At 50.0% G+C, this 27,702-nt stretch overlaps 1 protein-coding gene across 4 annotated transcripts in view; it reads right to left on the reverse strand.

Annotated features, from left to right (window-relative positions):
* Positions 1-27,444, reverse strand: part of LOC113486723 (voltage-dependent calcium channel gamma-5 subunit) — a 93,424-nt gene extending 65,980 nt beyond the window's left edge. Inside the window, exons 1-8 of one of the 4 annotated variants that reach the window (XM_026860915.1) lie at positions 23,965-27,444; positions 22,116-23,501; positions 21,213-21,560; positions 14,182-14,417; positions 13,387-13,473; positions 12,512-12,652; positions 11,732-11,877; positions 9,663-11,324 (exon numbers count right to left, since the gene is read on the reverse strand). In XM_026860915.1, coding sequence (XP_026716716.1) covers positions 11,067-11,324; positions 11,732-11,877; positions 12,512-12,652; positions 13,387-13,473; positions 14,182-14,377 — 828 coding nt within the window. In that variant the 5' untranslated portion in view covers positions 14,378-14,417; positions 21,213-21,560; positions 22,116-23,501; positions 23,965-27,444 and the 3' untranslated portion in view covers positions 9,663-11,066. Of the gene's footprint in view, positions 1-9,662; positions 11,325-11,731; positions 11,878-12,511; positions 12,653-13,386; positions 13,474-14,181; positions 14,421-21,212; positions 22,032-22,115; positions 23,502-23,964 lie in introns of those variants that run through there. The other 3 variants (XM_026860911.1, XM_026860912.1, XM_026860913.1) reach the window with 3 other exon arrangements.
* Positions 27,445-27,702: the final 258 nt, after the last annotated feature.

A 27,702-nucleotide genomic window follows, 5' to 3' on the forward strand; every position in this document is an offset into this window, starting at 1 on the left:
TCCCGGTACCCCAGTGCGGTTTGCAAGGGAAAAAGAAATGTCACGAATTTTCAGCGCTGGAAAGCAGCGTAACCCGGGCAGGGAGCAGAGGGATGACGCTGTGTCCGTGGAGCCTGGCTGCTGGCGAGCCCACAGGCAGTGAGATACCTTGGGCAGGGACAGGCAGGAGACCCTGAGCCCTGACACCAGAGGAAAAGCTGGTTTTATCCCAGCTTTCACTGTAGGTCTCTGCACAGAACCTGTCTGGAGCAAGAAACCCTTTGGGGTGTGAGGGGAGGGAGGGCCCAGTGGTGGCGGTTTGGCGATGCCGGGTGCTGTCACCCAGCCCTGCCTGACACCTGCGCTGAGAGGGAGTCAGCGAGGGGTGCCCGTCCCATCGGGGGCTGGGAGCTGCCTTCGGGGCATCGCGCTGCTGCAGCCGCGGGCGCAGGCGCATACAGGGCCCCAGCGCAGGACGGCTCTCCTCGGGGCGGTTCCCAGGGAACCACCCTGGCTACTTGTAGGTATTTCAACCCATGGGGCTTCTTCCCTCAGCCCCGTTAGTGAAGGTCCCTCAAATCGCGCCCGGTAGAGATTTGAGCTGGCTGCCAGGAGTGCAACCTGCTGGCGAGGCGCTCTGCGGGAGCTCTCGGCATCCATTTGGATCATCAATATTTGATGGGATGCTGCAGAAGCCACCGGTCTTCCCAAGGCTGCTGCTGAGCCTTGCTGGGTGCCCAGGACATGGCGAGCACCCCGAGAGCCTAAACCCCAGCACTGAAGCAGGGCTGAAGCCAAGACAAGGAGCTGCTCTTTAACAGTTGTAACTTTTGGGTGGATTTTGTCCCATTCCAGCCTCTTCTGGCCCAGCAGTGTCTTCATCTGCTCGACTGAAGGGTCCTCTTGTGTCCAGTGTCTTCCGTGCCGTGACCTGTGATCTCCCCAGCTTCTCTCTGGTGTTTTAAATAGCCAGTGTTTTGTCTCATTTTCATTCTAAATCCTGAAAAACTTTAACTTCATCACTGAGGGAGTATGAAATATAGACCGTACTTCCTACGAGTTTCTCAATCCCCTCCACTGGAATTACCCTCACACCCTTACCACAGGTTACCCACTGATGGAAAGCCATTGCCCCTGGACTGGGATGTGCAGATCCTTCAAGTGCTACTGGTGGGCAGCGAGATAAGCCTTTTCTTCAGGCTCCTGGGGATGAATTTGGAGATGGAGAATGAAATTGCTTTAAGTGAAATAGACTGGAAGAGCCGGTGATGGAGGAAACCTCCTCAGGGAGAAGCCCACAATATCACAGGTTAGAGATGAGCCAGAAGGTCATAAAGGACAGTGTTAGGTTTGTCCGGTGGGAACACGTGTTGGATCAGTGGGCTCACCTTCAAGCATCCCCGGCCGAAGGTCTCCTAGCCTGACTGGGACAGTGAAAGACATCATTTATGTGCCAATCTTTTAATTGATTTGCCTAAACAAGCTCTGACCCTTCCAAGTTTAATTGTTACTCTGAGCTAAATGAAACCTAATTTATTTTCAAGCATTTTTCCTGACATCTTAAAAAACCCAAGCAACCAACCAAACAAAACCCGAAGACCCTCAAGCAAATGGGACAGGTTGACAGATCTATTTTCACCTTACTTTAAATTGCATTTTAATTTTCCCAACCTCTTGCTACCTGTACAGCTCCAGCATGGAGCAGGGAAGACAGCTGTCCCTCACTGGCTGGAAAAGGGTGTCGTGCATGGAAAGGACAATGCTATCCCCAACAACAACAAATAACCAAACCCTAGCACACAAAAGCTCAATGGCATGGCCTGGAACAAGGACAGACGTGGTCAAAGAAAGGAAATAGAGTGTCTTCCCCCCATTAATGACCCTCTGATGCCTGCAGAGGAGGTGCTGGCAAGAGTGCGGCCTCGTGCAGCTCGGGCTGGGCTTGGTGCTGTGAAACCCTCCTCGCACACCCCCTCGTCTGCAGCTTCAGGGCGTCACCTTCCTTCTCAAACAAAGGCCAGTTGGACCTAACCCTATTTATTTTTTCTTCTGCTCTTATTACAAATGAAGCACCAAAAAAATAGGAAAATCACAGAATTGCAGAATCATTCCGGTTGAAAAAGCCCCTCGGGATCATCGAGTCCAACCCTCAGCCCGACTCTACAAAGTTCTCCCCTACCCCACATCCCCCCACAGCTCATCCAAACGCCCCTTAAACACCCCCAGGGATGGGGACTCCCCCCCCCACCATCCCTGGGCAGCCTGTTCCACTCTCTGACCACACATTCTGGGAAACATTATTTCCCTGATGTCCTGTCTAAACCAGTAAAATGTGGTAGAAAGCCCCATTCTTTCTAGCTCATTTTTTCCTTGCGGCTCTGTTTCAGGCTCCTCATTTTTCTGGTGGTGCAGGTCCCCAAGACAGCCCTGACATCTCTCTTACGGCAGTTTCTATAAGCAGCTCCAATTTCTGTTGCACTGGGAACACACAGCCCAGCACTGGGGAGGGAGCATCCTGCCAAGAAGAGCTCAGTGCCAATCACCACGCAGTGCAAGCGAAACGTTAAACCACCAGAAAAAAAAAAAAAAAAAAGAAAATTATTAATTATCTGTACGTGTACTAAGGGTAACACGTTTTATCCAAAGTTCCCAAAGTACCAACATGCCAATCAATAATACGGTTTCTGGTTTATAAATAGGGAAACTGAGAGAGCCAAACCAGAGTTCACCGCAGAGGTGTGTTTTCCTGCGGGCTGCAGCCCCAGTGGGTCACTGCACGGTGTGGTACCTGTGGGGTAACCTCCCAGCCCCATCGGAAGCAGCTTTGATTTTCCCCAAAATATTTCACTGGACCAAGTGAAAATGTGGATGCTGCTCCTAAACACGCTTATACACACGCTCTAGGTACATACTGTGAGAGGGGCTAACGGCCGGGGTACTTCTTATCTTCTCCCCTCCTGCAAAGCGACTCCCAGCTTGCTCAAGAGCCCTTTGAGAATGATAATTGGTAACAGAGGCTTAGAAAAATGCAAATATACCAGAGCTGATGGAGGGGGGAGAAAAGAAAAAGCCCCCAGGAGTGTGGAGGTGGCAGTGTTATAATCTCAGGCTGTCATCGGTTTAACGTTATTAAACAACTCCTTAAAATAGCAGCCATAATTATTCCTATATGGAGCTCAATCTGGAGAGCTTTAAGCGCTTTCTCTCTTCTCCTGCCTCGCTCGGCTTTCCTGCTCCCAAACTGGGGGTCTGAGGCGCCGTGCTCCCGGCAGAGGAGCGTGGGACCTGTCTGTCTGTCCGGCAGCAGGACTTTGCCCCGAGGAGACCCAAGCATCAGCCCTAACCCAGTTTCACCACCCTCAGCTCTGTTGACATGAATGGAGTATTTTTTTTGTTGCGTTTTTAATTGCAAAAATGTATTTACATGAATAAAATACAGCTCAATTGGGGATATGACCTACTTTTTATGGAAACATAAAACAACCGTAGATTTGTGGTTTTATTTCATTTATTTCAACTGCTCTAAGTCAGATAGAGCTGCTGAAGCACATCATTAGGAAATCCACAACTGCCAGGCTGCTTTTTCTGTAAACAATCACATTCTGATTGAAATGACTGGGAGTTGCTACATTTCTGTGATGCAGCCTTTAACCTTCAGATCAGTAGAGCAATTCTGACAGTACATAATTTATATGGCAATAAATAATTTGATGGGGATTTTGTATGTCTGTGTTCTGCACTGCTAGAGAGACCTTCTCTGTTTATCTAAATTATAAATAATAATTCTAAATAATATATAATTCTATTGGCCTGGACAAACATGGGTCATTCCAAAGTTCGTTAAGCGCAGCAGGAGCTGGAGCTGCTCTCTCAAGAAATAGACCCTGTAATTCCTGCTAAAATAAAATGCAATTTGCTTTTCAAGGGTAAGTAAGAGCTTTCACTCAGGTATTTGAACTTAGTATTGAAGCAAGGCAGCTTTAAAAGCCACGTTATTTCAGGGTAAGATGTTTGCTGGGCACAGCTCAGCCTCGGCAAGTGCCATGGGATGCCTCACCCGCCCCTCGCTCACAGCAGCCTTTGATGAGCCGAGCTGGAGACAGATTAAACCAGCATTAAGGCCCACACAGCACTCAGGCCATGAGTTTTCTTATCAAATAGAAAGAAATGAGCCCGACCTGACCTGCACTGACATGACAGCGGGCTGAGACTTGACACCGCTCTCCTTGCTCGTGTGCGTGACACTGAGACTGTCCCCGGGATTCAGAAACACCCCATTTCCCCGCGGAGGTGGGATCACCAAGCTCACCTCCAGAGAAGCTGAGTGACATTTTGGTATGTGTTCAAATTAGCTGTTATTAATTAAATAACACCTTTCAGCTTTCTTGGCAGATTTTCCCCCTGAAGTTGCAGCAGGAAGCTGGCATGTGTCAAGATGCCAGGCAGCTGCAAGAACCTCAGGGTTATATTTTCATGAACACGCACCTCATTAAGGATGTTATCACTATGGGAAAATAAGAAATTTATGGTCATGTCTTCTTACTATTTCCTCTTTTGTGCCTTCCCGCTCCTCCAGCACAGAAGCCCACTACCAGGTGCTTTTAAACGTGCCCATGAAGACAGTTCTCATTCAGCAGAGCTGCGCTCGGGTTTAATTTTGTCTCCAATATGGATCCTGCTGGAGCCCAAGGGATTTCAGCACGTGCCTACACACTTTGTTGATTAGCAACAGAGAGCTGAATCTCAGGTCTGGGGATTTGTCTACATGCAGATTTACAGGTGCTTGATAGTAGTTGGGACTAATTCAGGTAACGTGGACACTGTTCCAAACAGAACCCGAGCGCACTGGCTCACGCAGCCCTTCGAGCATCCATTTGAGCAGCTGCAAATCTGAACGGGCCCAAGTCATCAGACACCTTCTCTGCACCCCGCTCCGATGTGGATTTTCCTCTTAGAAAAATGAATTCATGCTGCCCTAACATTAAAGATTTAAAGCAGCTGCATCTCATCACAGCCAGAAGATTTATTGGGAGCCGACGACAAAAATGATGGCTTATTGGGGAATAACCTTGAATGCTGGCACTGCATATTTTCAAGGCATATTAATCACAATTTATGTGTGAATACTTCTCCTTTCAGTGGAAATGGAGAGAGGGGTGAGTCTTGGGGATTTTTGAGATGGTTTGATTAAAAATGCCAGACAGAGCCTGCAGAACACCACGGTACAAACTGCTCAGGGCTTGAAAACATCCAGTTAGAGCCAGTGTATTCCTCAAATACAGCCCTTGGGATAAGAGTCTAGCAGCAAGGGTTGAGTGGGGCTGACCTTTTGGCTGAAATACTGCTTTCCTTCATTGCAAATTGTAATCATAATAAAAAAAATAATATTTCCCCTACAAAGTTTGCTAGAAGACTGAACTGGCCAGAGACTCAAAGATGAAGTGGTGTGATAACAAGAAGGGTGCTGGCACAGTGACACGACATGCTGAGAGCAGCTGCCGCAGTGATGGACACCAGGCTACAGGACAGCAATGCTGACAGCATCACCTCTTCATCCAGCTCTGTTTTCACTGGAATAATTTGTGGCACAAGCCAGCATGACTGGCTGGCTAAAGCCTCTTCCTTGTGTCACCCGCCGGGACATGGGGGCACGGCACTCAGCACTGCAGTGCCCATCACTGAAATCAGTGTGACCTGGGCACATATTTTGCTGATCACACATTTTGCAGCCATGCAGAGGGCCAGGCGATGGGCAGTCCCATGCTGTCCAGGGCCACCTCTCCTTTCCTTTCGAGGGTTACATCTGGGGGGCTGGTTTGCAATTAAAGATACCCAGGGTAATTGCTGCAGCCATCACCTGTCCATTATAACCACTGCCCGCTGAGGACACCATAACCCAGAATCTAAGGTATTTAAAAACTTACATGAAGATAAAGCAAAGAGGCAGCTTTTCCCTTTCCATAATCTACTGTATCCATGGGAACAGGTTGCAATTTGATATCTACACAATAGCAACAGACAGAAACCCTGCAGTGCATGGAGGAGAGGTCAGCTCAGCATCCTGGCCATGGCAGCACCCAAAGTGCTGGGGACACCCGGCTCCCCACCCCAGGAGTCACAGATTTAATGTGTGCAGGATGGCTGTGGTGCAGCCAAATGGCAGGAAAAAAAAAAAAAGTTAAAGAGCTGATGTGGTTCTCAGGGAGGAAGAGCTGGCAGAGCAACCCGGCCCATGAAGCAAGGGATGCTGCAGCAGGGTGAAGGAGACCTCAACCTAAAACTGAACAAGAAAACTGAGGAGGGAAAATGCTGGGTTTCTGTAGTTAGGTGTGAATGTCAATCTTCTATGGTGGGAAAAAATGGCAAGTAAATAAATAAGTCTCATAAGGAAGGATGAAGAAGAAAATAAATATCTCTCAGCTACTTCTCATTAGTGGAGAAGTATTTATTTGGATGACTATTCAGCCTATTCTCACAGCACCCCCACCACAGCCATACCGGTTCCGCACAGCTAACAAGCTATCAGCAGGGAGGAATGAGATTGTTTAATTTCTTAGCACACCTTAAATAGCCCATGGGGCTAACCCACATTTGGGAAAAATGAATACACAAGCCTGACAAACAGTATTAATAATGCAACACAAGGGCTTGCGAGCAGAGCATCGCGTATTAGAACCCCCCAAGCTGCGTACGCCGTGCGTGAGTCAGCTCTTTGCCCTGCCACAGCGATATGCAGCTGAAACCCACCCTAATAAAATACCTTTGGGGTTTATCTGCTCAAAGCTGATGGAAGGGCACAAGGTCTTCAGTCTGGTGTCCAGAAGAGGCAACAACAAGGTTCATCATCCCAAGCTGCAGGGATTCGGTCTCACCCTGCCCACCTGAGCAGCAGCTCCACGCCATCCTCCTGGGCAAGAGCAGGACCAGGTTGCCCCAAAACACTGCCCAAACCTCACCTCACCACAGCAGCAGCTTCACCAGGAGCTGGAACAGTTCAGCAGTGCTCTTGGTCTGCACCCCTGCCGAGGGAGTTACTGTCTGGAGTGGGGTCTTGCCTCACCTTGCCCTTCCCCGTGGCTCCCTGCAGCATAGGTGCAAGGGGAGCAGCACTGGGGGGCATTTCAGCTATACCTATCTGTAGATTTATATATATAAAATGATTTTTTTTTTTTCTCACTATGCAAGTTAAGTGCTCTGCAGCCACAGGCTGCTCCAGCACTAACGAAGGGAGAACACTACCCAGCACAGCCTTATTATTCCTGGCTACTTAATTACTGCTCATGATTGGTCTCTAATGAACCTCTTGCATCGGTACCTCATGATTCAATAAGGGTTTCAGGACACTCCTAACTAATGGGCAAATGGAGCCTGTTGCCACCTGGGCCCCATCAGACCTGGGGCCATGGGAAGGATGGTGTAAGGGTGCAGCGAGGAGATCGTGTCCTGGGCGTGGGATGGGAGATACTGGCAGAGAGGAGCTTTCATGTTCTGGGAGACACAGGCCACAGAATGCCTCTCTGGTCTTACAGAAAGTGGATTTTATTTAAAAAAACTCCAACACACAGGGGGAGGGTGGCTCTCAGGAGTTCCCTGAGAAGGTCTCAGAGCACCCATCTTCCTGACCAGCCTCCCCCAGCTGTGTGGGTTTGGGGCTTGCTCCTTCCATGTGCAGATTCTTGGGTTACCATCCATCCCTCCCAGGGCCACGAACCCCCGTTATGGCACCCGGGCTGCGGGGGGATGCGTGTGCTGCGTTGGAGGCTGATGTCAGGGACAGAAAAAGCTTTGGTCCCCTGCAGTCCTGAGCAGCACCAGGGAGGAGTGAACTGCGCATGGATCAGGCAGCCCTGGGTTTTTATTTAACCCTTAATCCCAGTAATTTGCTCTAACACTATAGTTCAAGCAGACATAGCCCCATGCACAGAGAGTCTGACACCAATTAGTCATTCAGGCAAAACAAGAGGGTTGGTATTTTTTTTTGCTTCTAAGTGCAAACAATTTTCTGTGACGTGTCAGACGAGCAATTGCCTTCCTACGGGCCCGTGTGGGTGGTGGCTTGACTCATCCCATCGGGTGAATTTGAGGACTTCAGTCTCATAGGGGTTAAACCTCTAATTTAATGGCTGGTTTATGCCCAAACTCCACTTTTAAATTATAGCAGCCCAAGCAACAGAGAGAAAGAACATCATGGGAGAGAGACTAAAGGAGGCAACAGAGCAGCGTTATTCAAGGAGGGAAGAACGTGGCCTGACGGAGATTAAGGTGGGGTGAAACCATGCCAGATGCCTAGAAGAGGTGTTTAGATGATGAGCAGGTGTCCTAAGGGGTACTACACTTATTTACTGAGCATTTATTGCTGTGGAGAACATCAGCCACGCTGATGATGGGTGATGCTCGGGGCAGAAGGACCTGACAGGCACCACCTTGCCCCCACCACACTCGTGTCTCTGTGCCTCAGGGGCTCTGGAGAAGTTTCCCCACAGTCAGTGAAGGTGTGATACTTGCTATTCATGCTGGGAGCTGCTGCCACACCAGGACTGTCAGAGGGATGGCAACACCATCCGGCAGCACGACCACTGTCACCTGTGCTTCACTGAGCACCCCATTTTCCTGCTCAGAACTAGCATTTACTGAACCAACAGCAAACACTGTTTTTGACAGATTTCTTTCCGCAGTCCTGCACTTATGAAGGGCTTGTGCTCACTGGGTGAACATCTGAACTCCCAGGCTCACAAGTGCAGCCACATGATGACAATCTCCCCAGTGAATTAAAATAATTACTTTTCTAAATTACCCCTAGACTCTGCTAAACCTTCTGGGGCCTTGAGGAAGGCATGAAGGTTGGTTGTTTTTTTTTTTTTTTTCCACACCTTCTACTAATGTAGGCAGACGTTTTAATTTATAAAATGAATAATTCTGTATTTAATCGGTACAAAGGAAAATTCCACATGGGGACAGGGACGTCTCATGATGCTGCACAGGATTAACCACACTAAACGACTCCCTGGCATGGGGGAACGTCGCCATGTGGGACAGTCCTTGCGCCTCTAAGCATCAGCAGTTTTTGGGATCCTGAAGGTTTCCCTTCCAAGAAGACAGACTGAGGATTCATCAAGGGGAAGATGAAAAGGCAACTGTCTTTGAGCCACCAGAAACCACTAACATCAAGCCCAGCAAACTAGACTGGGCTCTGCAAATGCAAGATCAGCGCTTGTGAACTCCGGAGCTTTCTTGGAGCCCAGTTCACACAGATTATCGAGATCCCAGTGGAAAACTGATGGTTTGTCTGGCTGGAGCGAACAGATGAGGATCAGCTAGCTTTGTTGCTGGATGGTGAGGCTGGGCTGTGCTTTAATGCTTGAACCTTCCCATCAGCGAACCTGTCACGTAGCACTTACAAACTGGGTTTTAAAACGAGAAAACACATGCTTCAGACTCATACAAAAATTAAGGATAAATACAACTATGTCTACAAAAAGATGCCCTGGTTTTAAAACTTAGCAAGTTAGGAGTCAGTGACACTAGATATATGTTACTTGCTTATCTGAAGAGACCGGAGAGGAAATAATTCTGTTCAGGAGCTGGCAGTGAGGTCCCACAGGACGGCGTCAGAGCTGATGCAAATAGTGATGCTGCGCCGGGATTTGGACCCTACTTTGGGGTAGTTTATAAATAATACACAATAAATAAAGAATAATAATTAATAAATAATGAATAATAGCAACAAAGAAGTGCAACATTCATTACACGGTGTGCTACAAATGAGGTTAAAAGTGCGTATATTCTATTGGTTTCAATTACAGTAAGACAAAACAAGCTCAAACATACCAAGAATCCCTGGAAGGTTTTGTTTTACAGAAAGGAAATTTTTGGAAAGGTTTAAAGTAACAAGAATAGAAATAAAGCCTGGACAAAGCTCTTTCTCCTGTGAGGGGACAAGCTGGTGGCTTGCACGGGAGCACAGCCTTCTCCTTCCCTGCACTTTGCTTTCAGAGCGATGCCATCACTCTGGCAGCTCAGACCAAAAGGCCAAAGCATCATATGAAATTATAAAACTGAAAACCTCAAAATAAACTTCATACACACACACACACACACAAGCAGCTAAAATACCATTTTCTTGCCAAAATGAAATACAAGCCAACTACTTTGCTATGGTGGACTAGGGCCATTAATTTCAGCTACATCACTTTACACCGGTTTGGGATTTCGCCTTTCACTGAAATAACTTGCATTTCTGGCCATAATTTCCCCAAAATCCTGTGGCTAATGTTTCCTGTGGGAAGGTTTTAGGTAGTTTTCCACTTGACGCTGCACTGAAATTCTCCCAGTTGCTCTTCAGGCCTCCAGTCTATGGGATAGTGGGGGAAATGTGGGTGCCTGAGCCACCCCAACCACCCGGACATCCCAGGGCTGTAGATCCTCCAGTCTAATGCAGGGGACTTAAGCAACAGTTTTCAAGTGGCCGTAGAGAAACAACAACCTGCTTGTGTCTAAGCCTGCTGAGGTATTGTTGAGAAAGATGGCTATTTCCCATTACAGCCTGGTTAAAAGTGATATCCAGTAACACAAGATATCAATCAGTAAATATTCAATCAAGACAAAATTTGTATTTTTCTAATGATGACTGTGTCTTGGAGATTTACACAAATCTTTTATGCCTGCTGATGCTTAGGCCAGTAAATCTAAAACTCTAGGATACAGTCAAATGCACAAACCTTTGCAGCCTACCTAAACCAAAAGACATACTTTTTTTTTTTAGGTCTACTCTATTTTCTTTTTTCTGCTCTTGAGTCCAGCCCTGGATTTATCCCCCAGGCAGAACTGCTGTTTGCTCAGCAGGATGAGCTGAAAGAAGAGGACTTTGGAGAGATGAAAAAAAAAAACAAACCCCAACCAAAGAAAGGAAAATATCCCAATTCTCTAGGTTACATTATTGGTTACGTAACCAATCTATCTGGTTATATTTACGCTCCTATAAATAGAGAATTGCTCTGTCAGAGTGGCCTAAAAAATAAATGACAAACGGAGTCAGGATGCGGCGGCCGCCGGCGCGTGGGTGGGCGCGGGCGCAGGGGTGGTGGGGCTCAGCACGGCGACGAGGACATCTGGTCGTAGTCGGGGCACTTGAGCAGAGCCGGGTAGTTACTGTTCATCTGCAGGGACGCCTCGCTGGAGATATCCGAGGGGCTGCGTCCCCGTGCCCACGCGTCCGGGTGCAAGAACTGCCCCGAGTAGTCGGAGCAGTTGCTCAGGCGGGGACGGTAGAAGCCGGGGTGGGGTCGGTAGATGTCCTCGGCCGTGTATCGCTTCATGAACAGGTAAACGGACATCACTCCGGCGCTCTGCGGGGGAGAGAGACACGGCCTGATGCTCACACTGCTAATGGCTGCCTTCCCCACCACCACCAAAACAGAACAAAACTAGAAATTGCTTTTAGTGCTCTGCTGATGATGGGCAAGGGCTCCCGAGGACAGTCGCTTCGCTGCCCCGGGTCCCTGCAGTAAATAATGTGGCACCACCATGTCTCCTCCTCCTGCACCCGTGTTTGGCATCAAATGGTGATCAAATGCCCCATGCTCCAGGCTTGGAGTCTGTCCCCACTGTGTGTCTCCCACCGTACTGTAAATGACCCGTCTCTCCTCATAGCCTACCCTTACACCCCACCTGAGTCCTCTTTTTGCTCACGGCCTCAGTGCTCCCCCTGAGGAGAGGATACACTCGTTACAGGGGTGTCAGAGCTCCTGGGTACCTCTGTGAGAAGGAACGAGATGGCAGAGAAGGCAAATGACCATCCATATTTGTAATTGAAGAATGTTTCCGAGTCCTTGGTCCTGTTCAGCATCTCGTCGTTAATGCTGGATATGTAGAGGACCAGCCCCACCACGAGGGACAGACCTGGGGAGAAACCAAGGAGAAGGACAGTGGGAAATGCTTCAGGGATGGAGCTGATGAAGAAGCCCCTTCCTTTAAGACCTGACTTGTAGGTGAAAGTATAAAACTGTGGAAACGTGTTTGAAATAAGTGGGGAAAGAGGCTGCTTTCCTGCTGAGCTAACCCAGGGCACTTCTCTCATTTCAGTCAAACTGTTACCTGCTCAAGCAAGTCCATGTGCACCACGTAGGAGCTGGCTTCAAAGCTCGGCTGTCACAGCTATTTGTTTAACACTAGCACAACACCATGAATAAAACATCCACTTGTCTCATGTAGAAACATCCCAGCTGAGCAGTTTGAAGTTGCACATCTCTCCTGCGACCGATGTGCCGCGAGAGGTGTCCTCTCCCCCAGCAGCTGCTCCTGCATGGGTGGTGTGTGCTGCATCTCCTCGCCACTGCTACAAACAAGTCTTGCGCCGGGTGATTTTCCATCCTGCACGGCCCGAGCAGGCTGCGGGGCTGAGCCGGGAGCCCCCGCGGCTGATGGCTCCAACGAGGAGCCACCACAGCAGGTTGGGAGAGCACCAGCAGCTACGAAAGCAAACGTGCTCCATGCGCAAGGATTTTCAGGAGAAAACCTGCCTGGCAAAACTCACCTGACAGGATGAAGAATATCCCCGAGACGAAGGCGAGGATGGTCCTGTGAGGCCGAATGTGGCCGATGTTGCTCAGGATGAAGCCGATGAACATGAAGAAGAGGCTGACCAGAGGGAAGGGTGTGGCAGAGCGGATCATCTCTGGGGGAGAGGAGCAGAGGGAAGGGGGAACAGATCACACAGCGCGAGAAACGGGCTCAGCTGGGTGAGATGGCTCCAGCGCTGCTGCTCTCTGACCACGCTGTGTCCTTCATCGCTCCTGGTTAATGTGGGTGCCCCTGTGCCTGGCAGGGCTTCCCCTCTTTGCTAATGAGCTGAGTGAAGAGGTGCCTCTGTCTAGCTGTGGAAATGTCTGCTAATGTTTGCATTCACGAGGGTTTCTATGATGTGAAGTGTTACGTAGGAAAAAAAGCATCAGAACCTGCATTTTTCTCTAGTTTTGCTGCTAAATACTTCTATTTATTAAATCAGAAATGACTGCAGAATTCATTGAGAGAGCTGTGAGACTCCATCCTTAACTCATCCCCCTACGTAATGTGTAAAATCGCTTCAGAATAAATACAGCTGCAGATTCTGGAGAGGAGACTATAAAGCCAATTCCATAAACATCAGCACTGAATAGCCAGTGACAGGAAATTGTAGAGCTTAGAGCCCCTGTGAGCATCCTGCCATTAGAAAGGGATGTCCCTAAGTGTTTAGGAGCATATTGGGTAATTCACATCCTGAAAAATGTAGTTGCATCCTTGCATGGTTGCACTGTCAAGGAACTAGGAGCTCCTTTGGCAAGGACACAAATAGGATTTCCTGGGGGGATCCCTAGTGACCCTTTGGTGCTTTGAAGGGTGCAAAGAGTAAGACTCCACCCAAACACTTACTCAGAACGTTGACTGTGGATTCAGACGTCAGCTGGATGTTCATGGGCATGACGTATTCGATAGTGAAGCACCGGCCACGCTCTTCACCTGCAGCAAACAGAGACCGAGTCACACCTCTAGTGTGTTCGTCTGTTTATTTCGGGTGGACAAGAGAGCGGCTTTAAAATTAATTTCTGTGCATGCATAAAAATAATCTTGCTTTTTAGTGCTGCTCCTATCTTGGATGCCTCCCTTGTATATAGAAATGTGAACGCTGAAGCCAGAGGGTTTCAGCTCACCCCAGGGGTGGTATCAGAGCTCCTCACCCCCCTGACTTTTTCAAAGCAGCAGTTGAAACTTCGTGACATTTCAGATCAGTCACTTTGAGATTCCCATTCCCTTGGGTTTTAATCAACTCTGTCCCTGCAGCCAAGTCGCTTCATCAAACTTGGTGCAGATGGAGGGAACGGACCAGCTGACCTGAATCTAAATGTGGCAGGGACAAAAAGGAAAGTTTTGAGCTGCTGCCCAAGGCGCTCTGGCCGTGGCACTGGGATGGAGCGGGATGGTGGACAGTGGGGTCTGGCACGGCAGCAGCGAACTCACCCAAAGCCTGCGTGCAAAGGCACTTTTATCCATCTGACTGTTAAAAGCGGGCAATGGGATGTTGGCGTTACTCAGGTTGTGCCTCAGTTTGGAAGCAAAGATGGGCACAGCCTTTAAAAATCCCATTGTCCCCGACCCTTTCCTGTGGTTTGATGCGATACGCAGCAAACATCACCTTGGCAGGGGGTGTTTTGGGGAGGGAAGCCATACCTGCGAGGAAGCAGACTCTCCAGAGCCCCGAGTGAAGCGACAGTTTGATTTCTGCTGTCTGGTTTTGGGGCTGGACGATGCCCTCCTCCAGGTAGAGCCAGTAATCAGTGCTGACGGAGATGCCCAGGAGGCCGAGGCCGCAGACGGCGAACACGCTGCTGAGCAGGGTCAGCGCCTTCCTGCCACAGGCGCTCATTCCCAACGGCACCGGGGGCCGAGGCGGCACCGGGGGGACGCTGCTGGGAGAGGGACGCAGCCGTCAGCACGGAGCTGTCTGCTGCTTCTTGGGCGGATGGATGTGTCAGAGCTTTGCCCTCTGCCCTTAATTGCTTATATGGGTCGAGCTGAAATAAGCCATTAAAACAATCACAGTGGGCTCTGACAGATGGAGAGTTTGAAGCAAATCCCACCCGACTGCGGCCCGACGCCGGCCCAGGGCTCATGGATGTGCTGAACGCTGGGTGCTGGCACCGGGGCGGGAGTGGTGCGGGATGGGCTGGCTGGGAGCGGCTCATCGGCTTCGGTTTGATTTGCTGCAGGTGAATTCCTGCTGCTCCAGCCAAATCCAGCACTCATCTCCCCAAGGATGTCACTGAACCGCAGCATCTGCCGTCCTCAGGGCCTTATCTAATGCGCCCACGAAGAGCGGCAGCACGAGCCGTATCTCCTCGACACAGGAGCGCGCTGAGGCTCACAGACACTGCATTAATGGATCAACACAGATACTGTGGGACTAAAACCCCCTCCTAAGCAGCTCCAGTCACCACCCCGCTCCCCTCAATACTGCCATTTTTCCTCTTGCAGGGTAGATATGCCCATTGGGGGGGGATCAAGATCTCAATTTTTGCCAAAACCATGCTACATTTCTGCACGCTGAATGACAACATCAACCGCCTTGAAGCAGAGCAGAGTGACACAATAGCTTGCTTTTTTTTTTTTCTTTTTATTACTTATTTTGCTGGAGCAGAGCTGCCAGTGCTGATGTCGGCTCAACACACAGACTGAACTGGTCCAAACTCAGCTTGTGCTTCAGGGGGAGGCTGGAAAACGGAGCCAGAGAGCTGCAGTCAGGCCCTAGGCAAACATTAAAGGAGGAGGCAAAAAAAATTCCCTTATCCTCATGTTGCTCATGGATGGAATCTTCTTTTTCTTTTTTTTCTCTTTGATTTTTGCTAATTTGTGGAAATTAGCAGTTCTCATGGTGCCCTGCAGCCTGTTAAATCAGAAATCTGAGTTCTTGGTGAAGCAGAGAAAAAGCGCAATTGATGGGGGGGCGGGAAGCCACAGAAATGACAGATTAGAGGAATAAGAGCAAGAAGGAAAAGATACACACGAGAGGTCTTCTGGGGAGTGGAAACGAGGCTGATAGTGCTATTGACTGTTTTTATAAAGACAGTATGAATCACAGGTAAGTGCTGTGTCATGTATATTTTTGAAGGCACATTTTGCTGTTGTTCAGCACTGCAAACAATAAGGGAAAAAAGAAATAAACCCAACTAGACAACAAAAGCCACCAAATTTAACTCAGGAGCAGCAGGATGCATCATCCTTGGGCTCCCTTTAGACCTGCACGAGCCTCGCTTGTGCCGCCTGACGTTTCAAGGGACAACAAATGGGAGAGGGCTGGGGGCAGAGCCCCGTGTTCCCCTGCTGCGTCCCACCGCCTGGGAAGAAGGCAGGAGCCCTCCTAAACACACATTTCATTCGAAACCCCAATTCCCAAAATAATGATGGATAAACAGCGGAGCCGGGGCACCTATGTGTTACGTCTCCCTGGGTGTCAGTGTTCGAACCCGCGCAGGAACAGCTCCATCCCTCCGTGCTCCCAGCCGGTGCTCGCTCCGCACGCGTTGGTGAGCGGATTTGTGGCAGAGAAGTTTTGGTGCTGTTATCACTGCGGCAAAGGTGGTGGGATTTATTGGGATTTCGTGATGAAATCGGGAGCTGCGGCTCCTGCCTGTGCTGGGAGATGACAGCTCGCTGGTCTGGCATGTCTGGCCAGTGAGCGGACTGGAGGAGGGCTTATTTTCTTGCGCCTCTGATATAAATACAGTAATGTTTACTTGCTTACAGTGACTCTCAGAGATGCCAGAAGTCCACATAGCTTTCGCACTTTTGCACTTGAAAACCTCCAAAGATAATGTTCTGCTGTAGTTCCCTCATAATTAGTATGAGCAGGCGATGCAGATGATGTTTTTTTCTTGCTGCTACCAGTGTGTGAGCCGGGCTTTCTCAGGGAGCTCCTGCAGTGCCCATCCCTGACACATCCATAGCGTAGATGCACCACACCAAGGTCCTCAGCAGCCCCGTCCTGGGCTGATCTTGCAGCAAGTTTCATATAAGACTGATGTGAAGGAAACTAGTAGTTGCTGTAGAGTCCAAATAACTGCGTTCACTGAACAGATGCAACACCCAAGGCCTGTCTGCACCTCCAGCTTGCTGCTCTGGGCAGCAATAAGAGAGAAAAGCAGGGAACGATGCTGGAAGAGTTGCAAATTCTTGAGCAAAAGAGAGAAAGGGAGAGATAGACTTTTATTGTCGCATCCTACCCTGAGTCCAAAGCAGACAAGTACATCTTGGTAGGAAGCAGATGTACTTGCACCCTCAAGCGCTACAACAGCTCTGACAATTCTCTTCCATATGAAATTAGAGGATTTGGCTCTTCCTACGTTCACACTGAGCCGTTTCCCAGAAGGTACCGACCTACGGGAAGGGGAGTGCTGTCACTTACAGACAGCCCAAGCAAATGCTCCAAGCTCACACTACCACAAGCTTTCCACCTTTGGCTTTGCTAACCTGCCTCATTTTTAATGTTCTTATTTAATGATTCCCTCAGCTCAAGAAAAACAGGATGTGTTCCCAGGAGGGGCACCCCCCTGCTAGGGGTGTGAGGAGCGAGGTGCACAGAGGAGATGCTCAGATTTTTTTTTTTTTCCTGAAGAATTAGGAGGCAGCAGCTAAAAAAGAAACAGGTAGGTCCGGGGCTGAGAAGCATGTCCTGCAAAGGTAACCCTGCACCTTGACAGCCTTACTGTCAAGGGGAGAAACCAGCACAGAGCCGTAGACGTTAGGACACAGCTTCACCCTTTCACGGGATGGGAATATGCAATTTCTCAGGGAATATGACATTTCCCATTCTATAGATCCCATTCGATCCAGCAATACGACCAAGCAAAGCACAGATCTTCTGGCTCATCCATCCTTCTCCCTAACTCCATCAGAGCCATATTTTCTAGTTGCTGCCTCAACACGAACAGCATTTACTACAGGGTGTCTCATCCCTCTTGGCATTTTGGTGCCAAAATGGTAAAAGGAGCTGGAATCTATTCTTGGCTCATGTATCATCAACAACTGTCCTCCCCGCACTTTTTTCATTAATACGGAGCCAAACATCAAAGTAGGGAGTATGGGAAGGTCCAGATAAAGCCATTCAGAGGGAAATAGCTAAGTATTTCCTGTGATTTGTTGTCCATCAACATCAGGCACTGGAAAATAGACCCATTTGGCATCATTTATATTGATCATTGGGGTGACGCTAGCAGCAGCGAGCGGGGTTGGGTGTCAGAGTCACACCTCTCAATTGCCTCATTTCTTTTCTCTCTCACACTTCAATTTCCATGTAATCACGGATGCATTAGAGAGTGATCCCTATTACTGCCTTGCTGGCACATAAAATCAAGCTCGATGTGGTGGGGGATGGCATGCAGGGATGGTGCAGAGCAGCCACTCGGAACGAACCTTCCCCCATGTCCAGCGCCTGGAGAATTAGCAGGACTCCCAAGAGAAAGATTTTTCAAGGACACGAACAGGAGCTGGCTTGATTTTCAGCTAGGATTTAGTCCCCAGTCATCTTTAACAATTGTGCTATGCTTCCTACAGCTGAAAAAGTGATGCTGTTTAGTTTCCAGCGGTAGCTGTATTTTAAATTAAATAAATATAGCCCCAAAGATTTCCAAGAAATAGGTACCTTAGAACTGTTCCTGCTCCTTCAATCACACTGTGCCTTCTGGTAGTAGTCCAGGGAATAATAAAGGCAGTCTGCAATGTAATCTGCAGTCCTCATAATGAATTTTTTTTTTATCTTGGAGCCATAGCTTCTGATGGGAATTGCACATGGCCCTCACCGGGACTGACCCCTTCGGAAAATTAAATGATATTGGCATTGTTCCTAATGCAATTCACCCAGATCTAGGAGGAGGTTGAAGTCCTTACCTATTGCTCCATGGTCACAGAAAGAAGATATGATCCTGGTCCAGATTTCTGAGCCCACCCCTCTGTGACCTAATGCTGAGCACAAGCCACTGCTCTGGGCTACATGGATGGGCTGAGAAAAATAAATATATTGCTGGTGAACTGCCTGGGCAGGATGGGTCGTATCTGTAAATCACTGCTCTGAGTTCAGTGGAAAAAACAACACTCCCTCCCGCCCTGGGTAAAGGTAGAAAGAGCAGGGCCAAGCCAGGCCAAGCAGGCAGCTATTGATTTTTATGTGGCTAGAGCATAATTTCCAATTTCCTGACAGGTGTGAGGAGGGGAAGTACTGCCAAGGTTATCAGAGCAGACGGGAGGGAAGGTTTTGTTTGTGGAGGGCTGCTGGGCTCCAGGACGAGGCTGGCGACCTGCCTCTGCAGTTGTGAAAGCTGGGTGCCTGCTGCAAGCCAAAGGCAGAGGGAAATCAGAGGTTAAGCCATGGACCTGGAGTGATAGAGGCTGAGCAGAACACAAAGGAGAAGGAATGAAGCCTGGTGTAAGGGGACTAGGAAACCCACTCAGTGATCGGTGTACAAAGAACATCAGGGACCTGGGTAAGAGCTGGCAGATGCAGGAGAGCGTGAGCTGTGATGGAGCTGAACTGAAAGGACCAGCTCTCACTAAGCTGCAATGAAAATTGGGCTGGCTAAAAATAAAGGGCCTTCAAGCAGCATGATCTCTTCCTCAGGACACAACGCAGGCCACAAATGTGGGGAAAAACAAATAGGTCAAGGAGAGTGGCTCTTTCAGAACTAAACTTTTCAGATCTGGCAGTGCTTGGGCAAGCAGGACCGTGCTGGAGGGCTGGCTGAGGCCACCACATCATCACCCTCCTTCAGACAGCAAAACATCTTCCTGGCTCCCTCGTGGGCAACTGCAGAAAAGCCTAATTGGTCATTAATAACCAACGGAATAGGAAGGTGGTCACAAAATGGCACAGCAATTCCCATGGAGCTTGTGGAGCACCCAAAGGGTGCAAACGCTTTCAGCCCTAAAACAGGGTGTGCAGGATGCAGCCTGTGTCCAGCTGACTTGAAGGGCTGCTCCGTGGGTTTGCAGAGAGGGTTTTACCACCGTGAGGAGCGCACGGTGAGATGGCTTCACCCACAGCTGGGTGTATGCAGCTCAGCAGAGGAGAGCAAGAGGGAGCCTGCGGCTCCGCAATCCTGACCTGGAAAACTGGGTGACCGGGATAGTTTTGTCATTGCCACTGGGGAAGCAACAGTCCCTCCCGAAGCTTGGAAAAGCTGTAACGCAAGCAGAAGAGAAACACAAGGCTGCTCTGCTTTTATATAATTGCTGAAGGAGAACGGGGATGGCTGAAGAGAAAAGCAGTATCTCCTGGGCTGGTGCACCGAGAGGGAAACGGTTGAAGGGGAGGTGGGTTGGAGCTAGTCCGCAGGGTCCTCAGGAGCTCTGGCCTGGGCTGCCAGCACCCACCACCTCACGTGGTACATGGGAAGACAGAAATATATAAGGCAGCTTTACAGAGGTGCATTAGTGGTCATATGGAAATGTCAGCTCAATTTCTGAGAGAAATTATGTATTGGAAAAATTAAGTACAGAAATAAATCTTTTTGATGTGGAGGAGGTTTAGCCTGATATTAAGAAATGAAGCAGTCCATCTCATGGCGGTTTGAACGAGCACGAGTAACTGGGACTGGAAGCAGCCATAAACTCCAACAGGATCAATACTGGACTTGAAAGCTTCCCCTCAGCTGCTAACAGGAGTGCTGCACGGCCGGCCCCGCACACAGCCTGGCAGAAACCCCAGCCGTGGACCACTCCAGAGCACTGGGCTCACAGGCTCTCCAGACAGTTGGGTTTGTTGGGTTTTTTTTTTAAATAAAAAAAATAAAAAGAAGGCTGGTTATGACTTATTTAAACCTAGATTGAGCCACAGCAATCATAAACCCATTATTTTTTTGCTTGTCATCAGACACAAGGAACACCTGAAAAATAATTGGAAGAAACGATGTGTGACTTGCCACACACTGCAACGCTCACCACTAGTTTTATGAGTGGGATTACTTGGGATTCTTCTCTTAACCTTGACTTCCATCATTTTTTCTGAGAAATTCCCCCTTTCCCTAGTACTTCCCATGCTTCATTTCTTGTCCAAGTTATTTCTTGAAGCTTGATCACATCCTTTCATGGCAGTGCAAGAGCGAATTAAACGCTGTATAGAACATAGCGCCGTATTTTTCTGCTGAACTCACGACCTGCATAGCTAACCCCGAGGCTGACCCACAGCTCTCATCCTTCTTCTTTACCATGCACCAGCCCGTTTGCTGTGGACTGCTCAAAACCTGCCCTTTTTGCTAAGAGACTACTCAAAACCTGCCCTTTTTTTTTCTGGGCTGGGTTTGCAAGGATGGTTGTTACCGATTCACTGAGCCCACCTTCAACTCCAGCACCAAATACAAGGAGATCAAATGATATTCCCAAGGTCAAAGGAGAAGCAATGGAGATTTATTTCCCCAGCCCTCTAACCAGACACTTTCCTGAACTGGCTGCCTCTGTGGTGACCACGTCGCCACACTCACCAGGGTGATGGCTCTGCTCCAGCTCATTGGCTTTGGATGATGCCAACAACTTGCAACAAATAAAATCCAAACAGGCCCTCCAGTCCCAGCTCACACGCTGCTGGCACAGCCCGTGTGTGTACAGCTAGTGCTCATTCACATGGTATTTCTGGATCCACAAATACCCCTCCAAAACCTCTTACAGAACACATCCTGCCCGTGTGCCTCCTTTCTCCTCGGTGTTTACGCTCTTACCTCTTTTAACCCCAGCTGAAGCAACGCTTTGGCAAGCAGAAAACCTGTGCCGTTGGCTGTGAAGGTGGGAAGCTCAGGTTCTGGCAGACCGACTGCGAGGCAAAGTGTCACAGCAAGGAGGGTCTTCGATGCTTCAGCTTCGATGCTTCGGCTGCTGGACGGCTCTGGGAGGAGCTGAGAGTGGGGTGGCTTTGGCAGTGGGCAGAGGACAAGTCCTGGACTGCAGGAGAGGGCACAACCTCAGCTCTCCGCCTCCGACCAACTCACAGGACAGATGCACGAGGCCGGGACTCAGGGACAGGCGGATGGCCAGCACGGTTCCACATCCACGCACCAGCAGCTCCTACCCTGTGGTTTTTGTAGGCAAGAGTTACACAAAGTGCATTTCTTAAGAGGGAAATAAAAGGTAAAGCTCAGAGCCTGCAATATTGCCCACGCACCCAAGTCCACTTCTCTAGGTCTAAACTATATATATATATAGACACACACTCAAAGTTTACGTCACTAACAATAGGTGAGCCCTTTCCTCTGGAGAGCCCTTCCCAACGCCCTCTCACCCCCTGCACAACAAAGCTGACATACAACATTCACCTACTTGCAGCATGCCAGAGTGCTCGCAGTCAGGGACATGAGTCAAACCTCTGATTGCAATACCCTGCAAAGAGCTACAAAAGCAGAATAAAAGGGGAAATATCTAGTGCAGCGAAGCCAACCAGCTGGGGACTTTGCTATAAGATCTGCAGAAGTCTCGTGGCCGTGTGCTCTGCGAAGCGGTGTTTGCCCATTAACCTCTGCGTGCTGTACGTTGCAGGTTGTACTTTATATCCTAAATACATAAACTCCAGTAACCCAGCGATCCAGTGACCCTCTTCTGGTCTCAGCGTTGTGCTTCCCTCTGCTCACCTTGGCTGGTGCAGAGGGAGCCTGGGCAGACCCGTCAGCAGGGGTAGGCGAAGGCAACACCGTGTCTGCGAGGGCTGGAGAAGAGCAGCGGGATCAGCTCCCGGCATCCACCTCACACCAGGACCGAGGTTGGGCTGGTCTAGGGGAATGCTAAATCCGTAACAGGTGGTTCTTGTTCACTTGGACGTGTCATTTAAGATGGCAAAAAATTCTGCAATGGCCTTGTATATTGAAAAGAGGAGAATAAGCCTCTTCCTAGCGTAGTGACAGCTTTTCAAGGTCTCTGTGTCCTTCCTTCTAGCATCAAGGCAGGTCACAGCATGATTGAAGATCTCAGGCACCTTTTCCATAAGATATTTATGTTGTTTCAAACCGAAGTGGGTATGAACAGAACCTGCAAATGCAGCATAAGCCCTGCAGGAGCTGTGTATTATGACTGCCAACGCATGAAATTTCTCTGGGCAATAAACTTTTACTGCTACAGAAGATCTAAGAAAAGCCCCAGTTACCAGCCCAGGCTTTAGGATATGAGGCTGCTCCTGCCAAGCTGCTCAGCAGAGAGGGGCCAACACCCCCGTTTCCTTCTTTTCCCCTTAACGATCAGTGCATGACAGCTTGAGCTAAATTAAGCAGCGCTGGGAGGTAAAAAATAGCATCAAGAGCTAATTAAAACCCTTCCGCCTCCCCCGTGTCGGTGGCAGGGAGAGGCGAGCCCTGGGTACCTGTGCCGTGGAGGCAGGGCAGCCCGCCGCAGCTCTTCCCCCGCCGCCGCAGCTCTTCTCACCAGTGCTGGCAGCTGGGGTGTTTTTATGAACACTTTCAGTGTGATAAATGAGAGAAAGTGAGAAATCCCCCGAGCGCCGTTGGTGTCTCCGAACGCCGAGGGCTGCAGACAGGCGGCACGTCGGGCGGGCTGCGCGCGCCGGCGAGGGCTGCCGGGACCCTTGGCTGGATTAACCACGACTGTTAGCATGAAGCAGGCGTCTCGTTATCCGGGAGATTGCATTCCCCCCTCCCCGCTTACAAACCAGCTTTACCACAAAGCCTCGGGGTACCGAACTGATAAAGAAAGCGGGGACGGGCTGTGTCATCCATCCACACCTCGGACAAACATCTTAACAACCCAAGTGCCATTTGTGGCTGCCATTAAACCCAGTTACCAAACACAACGGCTGCTCCATCTGGTTTTGCTTAAGCAGTCTGGGACTCCGTTCCCCAGATGCTGGTGGTGGTGGTGGCTTTGTGCACAAGCTCTCCAGGTCTGACGCTGAGCGGCTGCAGGAGTTTGGTCCCATCTTCACAGAGGAAAGGTCTTTGCTTTGTGTAGCTTGTTGAGTTTAACAGTCAGGAATATTAAAGCACATAGTAAGCATTTCACAGAATGATCTAGGTTCGAAAGGACCTTGAAGATCATCTGGTCCAACCATTAACCTAGCATCAACAGTTCCCACCTACAGCAGATCCTTAAGTGCTAAATCGACCCGACTCTTGAACCCCTCCAGGGATGGGGACTCCACCACCTCCCTGGGCAGCCCATTCCAACACCCAACAACCCATTCTGGAAAGAAAAGCTTCCTGACATCTAGTCTAAACCTCCCCTGGTGCAACTTGAGGCCATTCCCTCTTGTCCTGTCGCTTTCTACTGGGCTAAAGAGGCTCAAACCCAGCTCTCTGCACCCTCCTGTCAGGGAGCTGTAGAGGGCGATGAGGTCTCCCCTCAGCCTCCTCTTCTCCAGACTAAACCCCCCCAGTTCCCTCAGCTGCTCTTCATACAACATGTGCTCCAGACCCTGCACCAGCTTTGTTGCCCTTCTCTGGACACATTTGAGTAATTCAATGTCCTTTTTACATATCATTGGAGATACTAAAGTTTCTACCACCCAGATTTTAGCAAGATTCATTGCCATTTCCACAATTTGACGGTAAATGTCCCAGCAGGCTTGGCAGGAAAAACCAGGCAGGGCACGGAGCAGCCTGAGACCAGGCACAGGCAGCATGACCCGGTTGGAGGAGCACGGCTCAGCACCAAGCCCAGCCTGGCCTTGGGAGGACATCGCCTGCCTGCGCTGCTCGGCACAGGGTGCAGCCACATCCTGGGAAACTCTGTGGGAACAGCCGGGGAATAGACTCGGTCTCACTCTTTCTCCAGCCCTCCCCCAGGCCAGCACCCACTACCAGGTGCAACTTGGCCTGACTGTGTGTAACTGGTCCTTACCTACACCCTCTCCTGTTCACCAGCCCCTTACATCATGTTCCTGCAGCACCCACCCACCTTTCCTGCCACCGTATAATGACCTGATGTTTTCTTCTCCATGGCAGTCTGTAAGATATTTTACAGTAAAACCTGTAGAGCCATTGACACACACGATGCTGACACTTCTTCAGCCATCCCCACCCTCCTTCACTCATTGTACAGAAGAGGGCAGGTTTATCCCCGGTTTCTTTTCTGCCTGTAGCTCACCTTTCCTGTGCTTCAGGAGAGATGTGCTGCTTCCCAAGCAGCAACTCCAGCATTGGAAGGATTTAACATGACTTTTCAAATCACTCAGTTTTCTAGGCTGGGTTTGCTGTGTTGCTTCTGGCCATTTGCAGCTTCCGGGGTCTCCCAACAGCATCCAAGAAAGGACCATTTTGTACTGAGTATAAAGTCAGTGCAGCTCTGAGCATCCCCCCAAGAGCCACCACCACTGAGCTGCCACGGCAACAAGAATCAGGGGAAATCAGACACGAAGGAAGCTGGGGATGGCAAGAAACAAAAGCAGAGCCGCAGCTTGGGTCAGGTGTTTCGGCAGTGCCAGAGGCAGAACTTTCTGTTCCTGTGGAAAGTGATGGCCTCCACCCTCACTTGGGTAAAAGCCACGGCAGCAGGAGACGAGGGCAGAGCAGCTCCACCCAGACCCTGCCGCAGTCCTGGGAAGGTCTCTTGGGTAACAGGCTTCCAGTCGCGCTTTTAGCTGCCACACGAGCTGGATGTCCATGACCTGTCGCTCTGTGAGCGCCAGTGGAGGATGCTCCAGGGTTTCTCGTCCTGCTTAGTGCCAGCACCTGACGTGGGGCCCCCACACTGCTGCCTCTCACTGGCTCTGGTGCAGTCTGCGGGGTCTGACTCGAGCATCACCTTGGTTAAGTATTTCTCAAATAGTCACAAAATTTTTCTTCTGTGATGTATTGTATCTCAGTCTCTGAAAGTGCTAATCCTTTTGAACAGATGGCTTGGCATCCAGGCAGTGACTCCTTTGTCCTGAGAAAGGGAGGACTGGAAAACTCTTCCTATCTGCACGTGTCTAAGCAATGGCTGGAATGTTCCACCTCGGCTTGGTATTATGGTATCAACCTCTGTTGCTGAATTTTTAATAACCAAACCCATCCAGAGGCTCTCTCCCACATAAACCCAACATTCTGACTGCTGCAGAAGGGGAAGTTTCTGTCCACCATGCTCCACCTCTGCTGTCCCCGCTCTCCTGCCGGCTGGAGAAGGTGGAGGGACACGGATGCCCGTCAGGAGCCGCACCGCAATCCTACACTTGGGCCACCTCTACCAAACATAACCCACACACCTCCCTGAGCGAGCAGAGACGTTCCCAGCCAGAGCTGCTGCAGAGAAAAGGGACATCTGGTGTAACCAAGCGTTTCATGTCTCCTGAGAAGCAGCCAGGGCCACGGGGCCGCCCACTGTGGGGCTTCGAGGGTGAGCGAGGTCCTGCCTGGCAGACCTGAGCCTCCGCTCCCCGTGGACAGGGACGTCACCCAGCAGCACTGGATGGCACCGAGTGGGAAAATGGATTATCCACCAGTTGTCCTGGGTCAGAGGATGCCGTCTGCTGCTGCTCAAATAACCCCCCCTCAGTGCAGCCGCGAGCATCACTCTATGGAGGTTTTTCACTGGTGAGCAATGTTACCTCCCTCCTAATAAAGGAAAAGCTGCAAGTCCCGTCTTCCAAAGGGACAAGACACAAACTCCACTCATCTGTAACAGCCCATTTTCTGAGCCTGATGATGCATCAGTGTTGTCCTTTGACAAATCCAATTTTCCTAGTAAATATTTTACTATAAATGTCAGAAGTTTGTGGCTCTACAGCGATAAAATCGGTCTGACTTTGATTCCCAATCCTCTTTCCAGAACACACCTAGAACCCAAACTCCCTTTAATTTCAGTGAGACTAAGACTCCCAGATAACTTATGACCTAGACTCCATCATCTAGTTATTTTTTAAATGCCAAGGGCTTTAAATCTTCCCAGCTGATTTATGAAAAGCTCCCGACACTCGCTCCAGCCATACGCTTGCACAGCTCACAGCTTGCTGATACTGTTGAAGCCTCTGTAGGCTTGTGCATGATTTCCCTTTTGTATTTTATATTCCTTCCCCTCTCCATAAATGAAGCTGAAGCTGCAAATGCTGCCGTATGGATGCTGCCAGGTGGGGATTCATTCAGCTTAATGAATATATTCAACAGCTACAATAATACAGCACAGAATAGGAGAAACACACACACAGAAGCATTTCTGTCCCCTGGATGCCACGTGGAGCAGCCACAGGGTGGCCAAGGGGAAGGTGCGATGGCACGGGACAGGCTGCTGAGAACCAATCTCCTGCCCTTCGGCTTTTTATGTGGATCAGAGGTGGGCCAGATGCGACAGACCGAAGTGGTGCCCCTAAGACTCCGCAGCAGAGGAGTCTCTGAAGGGAGCCCAAACGCACAGCACTCGTGAAACCGAAAGGCAGCAGGGATGGAAACGTGGGAACACTCCTCCAGCAAAGCCGTGGGCCCGGGTCACGCCACCTGCACCCGCTGCTACCACACAAAACTAACTGAAATATTCCTTTTCAGCGTTCTTGCTGATGTAGTGCGATTCCTAGCGAACGCAACGCCCTTGCTGCCCTTCCCAAAGGCTCACCCGCACCATGCAGGCCACCTCCCAGCTCCGGGGAGGCCTCCTCTCCCCCCGAGAGGTCCAGGGGGGTGCGAGGGACACGGCGGGGGACAGCGGTGCTGCGGGTCTGACCTGCTCTCCAGACACCCCCCAGGAGCCTCCCGCTGCTTCGTGCCTGGAAGACCCAGCCCTAAAAGCTGCAAAAAGCGTCAGGGGCTGATGAAGTTTTAGAGAACATCCCACTGGCTGCCGCGGTGGCTGAAACGCCACATTTCACGTTCCACCACCTTTCACAGGATAAGAATAAGCAGCGTGTGGAGAAGTGAAGACAGGCTCTGTGGCCCCATTCGTCTGTTCATATGGTAACACATGATCCAGCTTTTTTTTTTTTTTTTTTTTTTTTTCCCCCCTTTCTACTTTACTTCACTTAACAACCAGGTCAGGTTTAGCTCAGATAGCTTCACTTGAATACACACCCCCCTCTCCACGGGATTTACTACACTGGAAAACACTGGGAGCCCCTGACGTCCAGCGGACTTCACATTCCCTGGGATGAACACGCTCCCTCAGCTCAGCACACAGAAGTCCCCGGTGAGGACGGGGATGCTCGCGGTCCCCGGGAGGCGGCCTCTGTGCCTCCGCTGGAGAAGCAGCCCCGGGGCGCAAAGCCGGGATTTACCGGCTCCCGTGCGCTTCCACCCGGGGCTCCGGCAA

Source organism: Athene cunicularia, assembly GCF_003259725.1.
Source record: "Athene cunicularia isolate RWA chromosome 18 unlocalized genomic scaffold, athCun1 chr18_part1, whole genome shotgun sequence".
NCBI lineage: Eukaryota > Metazoa > Chordata > Aves > Strigiformes > Strigidae > Athene > Athene cunicularia.